This window comes from Mus pahari, chromosome 3 (assembly GCF_900095145.1).
Source record: "Mus pahari chromosome 3, PAHARI_EIJ_v1.1, whole genome shotgun sequence".
NCBI lineage: Eukaryota > Metazoa > Chordata > Mammalia > Rodentia > Muridae > Mus > Mus pahari.
In genome coordinates this window covers 49,109,501-49,116,329 of record NC_034592.1, presented here as the reverse complement: position 1 = coordinate 49,116,329, position 6,829 = coordinate 49,109,501, and the positions used below count along the sequence as shown (strand labels likewise).

At 36.5% G+C, this 6,829-nt stretch overlaps 1 protein-coding gene across 4 annotated transcripts in view; it reads right to left on the bottom strand.

Annotated features, from left to right (window-relative positions):
* Positions 1-19: 19 nt before the first annotated feature.
* Gca (grancalcin) overlaps positions 20-6,829 on the bottom strand; it is a 49,306-nt gene continuing 42,496 nt past the window's right edge. For all 4 annotated transcript variants that reach the window (XM_029536197.1, XM_029536196.1, XM_021194049.2 and 1 more), the window contains 5 exons: positions 6,326-6,369; positions 5,918-6,065; positions 2,435-2,548; positions 2,059-2,117; positions 20-1,095 (listed from right to left, as the gene is read on the bottom strand). In XM_029536197.1, the coding sequence (XP_029392057.1) occupies positions 1,069-1,095; positions 2,059-2,117; positions 2,435-2,548; positions 5,918-6,065; positions 6,326-6,369 (392 nt within the window). In that variant the 3' untranslated portion in view covers positions 20-1,068. The remainder of the gene's footprint in view (positions 1,096-2,058; positions 2,118-2,434; positions 2,549-5,917; positions 6,066-6,325; positions 6,370-6,829) is intronic.

The following is a 6,829-nucleotide window of genomic DNA, read 5'->3' as shown; positions in this document are numbered from 1 at the left end:
ACACACACACACACACACACACACACACACACGCACAAATTAGTCCATACTACCAATCCAACACAAAACTTCTGAACAGTTAACAGAGGCAGATCACTTGGTTGCCATTAACTAGGAGCAGCACCTGGCTTTAACTGAACAAACGTGAATGAATGCTCACCCACCACTAAAGTGCGCCACTCCTCTGAACTGCTTGATTCAGGGACGGTTGACATTTTAGGTTATCTATGCCTTCACTAATGAAAGAGAAAAGCATCTTCATTTGAAAGTTTTAGTATGGTCAAGATAGTGCAAGTCTTGAATTGCTGCAAACAATGAGGGACAAGTAAGGAGGACCATGAATTTGTGTCACACTGGGCTATGTAGAAAGACCCTGTCTCACAAAACACAGCTAAATGAAAACAGAGAAGCTGAAATCAAAAACAACTGTGGGAAGACAATAAAACATATTGTAGAAAAATAATGCAATAAAAATAGGCAAAAAAAATACCTACTACTCTAGGCTCACAGACCCAAGGAAGGATAGTCTTAGGAGCTACAGTTCTCTCATTCACTGGCCAAGAACATGTGCTATGTTCTCTGATGGTTTAATCAAAACCCAAAGACAGCACAAAGTGCAGATGTCCCCTTTGACTCACTCCCAGAAACACCCACAGACACAAACAAAATCACAAGTATAACTTGTAGCCTTTAGATAATATAAAAATTTTATCTAGACTTTTGTTATTTGGCTTCGTAGACAATGTCATGTGACTACATTCTGATATGCTTTATTGTTAAGAACTAAGGCTCAGGTATGCTGGTATCAGTTAGCTACATACCACTAGCAACATTTCAAGAGAGCGTGCATATATCTGCAATGTCATAACTTTTCCAAAAATAATATATTCCAAATAAAAAAGTTATTGCATTGAACTGTGCTTTAAGGTTAAATAACAGAAAGGGAGGGGAGCTTTCACAGGAAGGTGTACAAAAAAGTTCCGCGAGCTTTCAATTTTAGGTCGTCCAGTCTGTTTCAGCGAAGCAGAAGGATTCGCAGACTGTCTCCGCCTTTGGAATGCTAGGCTTTCAAATTGTCATAGTGCCCTGCAAAAACTAAGACATGAGGAGTGTTATCACAAGGCAACAACAAATGGTTTGTATTTGTTTTAAATTAACTATAGTCCGTGAGAACTTTTATTGCAATAAGATAAAACTGCTCAAGACTTATACTTCAAAGTTGTATATATAAAGGATTGTCTATTCCATACCTTCCTTTCATTGAGAAACAAAACAAATCCAACTCAAAACCTCTATAGTGTGAAAGGACATATGAAATGCCACTTGCGTCAGCTTACAACCTGGAACTGGATTCATGGAGAGTGTTTGAAATGGAAAGCCAGCAGCTTCACATTTTGTCACTAACCGAAAATCTTCTCTCTCTTAAAAAGGATAACCACAAGTTAACAGCTCCTTATAAAAATTAACTTACCATTTAATAAACCATATTTGTAATTACCACTAAAATGAATGGAAAAATAAACCACCAATCACCAGTCATGTGATTCTCCATATGATTTTCATCTGCCATATGATTCATTAACCTTATGTTTGCATTAATGAAAAAATGTAGAAAATAAGGTAGCCACCAAATACATTATTTTCAGTGTTTCTGTTCTGGATCAGTTAATGTTTTTCAACATTTTATTGCATTTACATACTTATTGATTAATTTAGAGAGTGAAAGAGAATGTGCATGTGCGCACACGTGTATGTGAGAGTGTATATGTGCGTGTGTGCGTGTGTGTGTGCGTGTGTGCGTGCGTGCGTGCGTGCATGCACGCATGCACATGCACACATGCCCATCACCTCACGTCATGGAGCATATGTGGCGGTCAGAGAATGAATGTCTTTGGAAAATGTTTCCTCTTTCCACCAAATGGGTCTTTGGAGTAGAACTGTGATTATCTGATTGGTGACAAAGGTCTACAAGCTAAGCCACCTTGTTGGTCCCACCACTTAATTTTTTCAATAATTAACAACAAATTACAAATGTTATGGTGTGTTCAGAATACTTACATCTTCATACATGAAATTCACAATCCCTTGTTGCAAGTGGTCTCTTCGTCTAAAGAAATCTTTACACACAAAAATTATGTTTTAGAATTATAATTGAAAACCCATTAATTCTCAATACCTAATGTCTCTGATATTGAGACGGACAGTATCTTAAGTGTTTAATATTCTAAGGCACTGAAATATGAAAACATTATAAAACTGAGCAACCTCAATTTTCTCTACTTAAGTTCATGAATACTTTAAATAGATAAGACTATTTAGATATCATATTGAAGAAAGATGAGAAAATGCTATTATAAATATCCTGAAAGAAACAGAAACACTATTCACAGAAAAATAGCCACATAAATTGAATCTACTTTTAAATGCTGAATACCTGTCAGGGCGCGCAGCTTCACACAGCAGGCAACATAGTCATCAAAGAAAATCCGGCCATTCTTGCTGTAGCGCCTGACAATTGCAGTTAATGTCTGCGGACTCAGCCTGTAGCCTAGGAAGGAAGACTGACACGTTAAAATCTTCAAAGGTAAATGCCATAAAGTGCCGTAACCACTGTAATTAATAAAGTCAAGAAAAAGATTAACTTTTAAAATTCTTTCTACAGAAAGAAATATTCCATTTATTTTTGGCAGGACTGAAGATTGAGTATAAGGATGTACACAGGGAACAGAGGCAAGCATTCTACCACTGAACCAAAGCCCTTGAAAGTATATATTAGAAATGAATTAGTATCAAAAATGGAAAGACATCATATTCATTAATAATAGTAAGGGGTACAGAGCTGACACAATTCTAACGTTTTTAACAAAATCAATTGTAAAGAAAGACAATAATTACTTTCCTTGGCATTTAATATATACTTTTATCCTGAAATAATACTACGGGTACTTGATAGAGATCTCAACCCTTCGGTGTTGCAGTACCGAAAGAAGGATCATATTAGCCTTTGTTATCACTCAAATGCTGGACTTCTGATAAAATGTCTGTTTTTCTTCTAAAGAACATCTGGAAATTAACCTACTTAAAAGTGGTGGAAACCAGAAAATGTTATTTCTTCAAGTTTTTTTCTTCACACACATTTGTTACTTCAATAGTTCCTTCTTTAAGCTCCATCGTTACTAAAATTTACTGTGTACGCCTGTCCCTGTACAGCTTCTGATCAGCACTTCCAGTGTTAAGACCTTTACATCAGCTTTAAGCTCTACCCAAATGACTGCTCAATTGTGTTCACTTGAAAATATATTATCTGAAAAACTGGAAGGTTATAAAGAATGAATATGAAATAATAGAAATAAAAATTCAGGGATTCTATTTGTTACACTTCTAGCATGGTCCTAATATATTTAATGAGACATGTACACATAACTCAGGAGAATAATGCATTTTGGTCTACATATTATTGGATCTGTAGATTTAGAAAAAAGGGCACTAATCCAGCCAAAGATAAAAATCAGTACCAGAATGAAAACTCCACCAACAGTTTTAATAAAATATAACCCATAGGGCTAGGAGGAGCCAGGACCAAACCACTTGCCCACTTCAATCTCTAACACTACAAAATAAAATAAGTCATACATACAGAATACATGTATGATCATATACACACACACACATATATATATGTGTGTGTGTTTGTGTGTGTGTATAGTCATATGTATATATTCATATGTATATACACCTAGAAAACATGCTTAAAGTAAATATAAATTAAGAGCCATACTAATACACACAATAACTCAACTATGTGAAGATGCATTTAAGCATCCATCTAGTGAGTTATGATCTGAATGTGGGATGAACACAAGTCCAACAACTTTTTCATAACTTCCAGACTTTAAAGATATTTGAAGGTGTTAAGTTTGAATGGTCCAGAATAACTCAAACGTTTGATTACAGTTTGAGGGGACACAGCAATTGTTTGAAGGTCAGAAGACAACTTGTCAGGAGGCAGCTCTCTCCTTCCACCATGTGGGCCCTGAGGATCAAATTCTGGCCATCATGCTTGGCTTAGGCTTTCGGCCACTAAGCCTCCTTGCAGGCCCAGAGAAACCCTTTCTTATATTCAGACGCTGCTTCAGTCCAGGAACCTTTTCAGTCCATTTGTTTGTTTGTTTGTTTGTTTTGGGGGAGTAACTTTTTTCAACACAGATTTTTCTCCGTGTAGCCTTCTTTGGCCGTCCTGGAAATCATTCTGTAGGTCATGCTGTCCTGGAACTCGGAGATCAACTTGCCTCTGCCTCCAGATGCTGAAATTAAAGGTATGTACCACCACTGCCTGGCTCCCTTTTTAATTTTTGAAAAAGACTAGGGTAATTTTTTAATTATATTATTAAAAAGGCAGAATTGAATTAATTATTATTAAACATCAGCAATTGAACATGTTTCTATAGCCAAGATTTTCCCTAGATACTAAAAAAACTGTCTATTTATATAACTAAATTGAAAAGAATCACTAGTTTGAGCTTTGGCATATAATTTAACCTCATGTACCTTAATCTCAAAATTTAAATTTTAAACAGGTAAATTTTCATTTATATACATTTTGTTTATAAATAGCCATGCACAAAATTACTCAGTAAGAAAATTAAGCTAGGTAAAAATACTAAAAGCATGACTCCCACTTATAACTCCGGAGACCTAAACAGAATGATCTCAGTGTATTTGAGGTAGTCCTGGGTTACATAGTGACTTCCAGACTAGCCTGGGTTATAAAGTGAGCAGAATGAGAATCTATCTTTAAAAAAAAAAAAATGCACACACACACACACACACACACACATACACACAAAGACATACACAGTATACATGTGGAGAAAGAAGGAGGAAGAGGAAGAGGAGGAAGAGGAGGAAGGAGAGGAGGAGGAGAGAAGTAAGAAGAGGAGGGTATAAAAGAGGACAGTGTGGCAAAGTCCCACAGCCTTACCTGTCAGCATAAGAAACATCAATGGATATTACCACTCTTTGCAAAGTGAACCAAGAACCTTACCCTATTAAAAAGTACAGTGAAAATAATTACATCTTTTAAACTAATTTGAAATGCATTCTTTCCACTTTGAAGTTTTTCAGTACCTATCACATGTGTTCTATACTGTGTAAGGAAAAATAAAGAAAAACAAAATAATTAGTTTTCTGTTGAAAAGCTAGATTCTAGTAGAGACACCTGTGGTTGACAGTCATAAGTCTTTCATAGAGAATTAAAGAGCCCACTAGGTTGTAAATGTATGAAATATACATGCCAGGTGCTACCATTAGGGATGATAATTAAATGTACTCAGGAAATTCATAATGAATAGAAAATTGACTTTGGAAGAAATTTCAGATAAAATTACAGAATGAACATAGGGCTCAATTATAGAGCTCTGGTCTCCCATATACAAGACTGAGGATTCAATATTCAATGCTACTACAAAAAATATGAAAGAAAGAAAGAAAGAAAGAAAGAAAGAAAGAAAGAAAGAAAGAAAGAAAGAAAGAAAGAAGGGAGGGAGGGAGGGAGGGAGGGAGGAAAGATAAAACAGTAATAAAGATTGTGTTAGTATCTTTGATTAGGACTTACCTACAGTTGTGAAGGTGTAAGGTCCCAAAATGAAGGGACACAGAAAAGAGTCCTTTATTAAATTAAAGCATCTAACAGACGTAGTTTTGAGAGTGAAAAGATGATTTAGTGGTTAACAACAACACTTCCTGCTCTTGCACAGGCCCTGGGTTTGGTTACCAGCACGCACATGGTAACATGGTAACTCCAGTCCCAGGGAACCTGATGCCCTCTTCTGGGGTCCTAGAGCGCCAGGCACATATATCACACACATATACACTTTCCGAGAGTAAAGAAGATTATAAAGGATGTTAGGGGCCTTACCCATAAGAGCGATGGCTTGACTCAGCTCATGATGTTCTACGGTGCCACTTTGATCTTGGTCAATGGTCATGAAGTTCTGCTTCCAGGCATTAAGAGCGGCCCAAAGCTCCTTGAATTCATTGAACCCCATTTTTCCTGTGTAGTCTCTCTAAGAGTTTTATTAACGAAAATAAGTTTGGATACCTGAGAGAACTGATCTGATCCTATGCTGAATCACTGACTGAAAAGTACACATTCTTTTGCAGTTAGCCCGGCACAGACTATGAATAGATTTCCGTGTGAAAATGAAACTATGTGGACTTTAAACAGGATCTTACAGAAGACAGTTAGCTCTAAAATTAACAATGGCTTGATGTTAAGAAAGCATGAGTCTATATCCTCCTAGTTTCTGTTTTCATTCAAGGATACATCCAACATGGCAATCATAATTCTGCAGGTTTCCAAGCTGAAAGCTGTAAAACATATTGGACATTTGAATATTAGACTCTTCTCAGTTTTATCTATGTAACATTAGGATGCTCTTCACTTCTGAAAATATTCACAAGTAAACATCACAAAGTCACTATAGGTGATAAATATTTATTGACTGCTATGCATTTAGAAAAATAAAAATAAAATGTATAAAAAAAAAATGACTGTCTTCATATTACTCATACATACTTCATGAAGCCAGTTACAGAGAAACTGAAAGTTACTGGGATGGATGCATTACAGATTTCCCAGGCTTTGCCCGGAGCCTGGGAAGAAAGCAGGTTCACAACAGCAGAGGCAGGGAGAGGGAGGTTCACCCGGATATCTGCTGTGTACAACATGTGCATCACTTTGAGAACATGTGAGTGGGAAATGAAAGAGGACATCAGACAGGCAAAGAAGGGTCAGACCAGGACATTCTTAAATACTACACTTTAGACC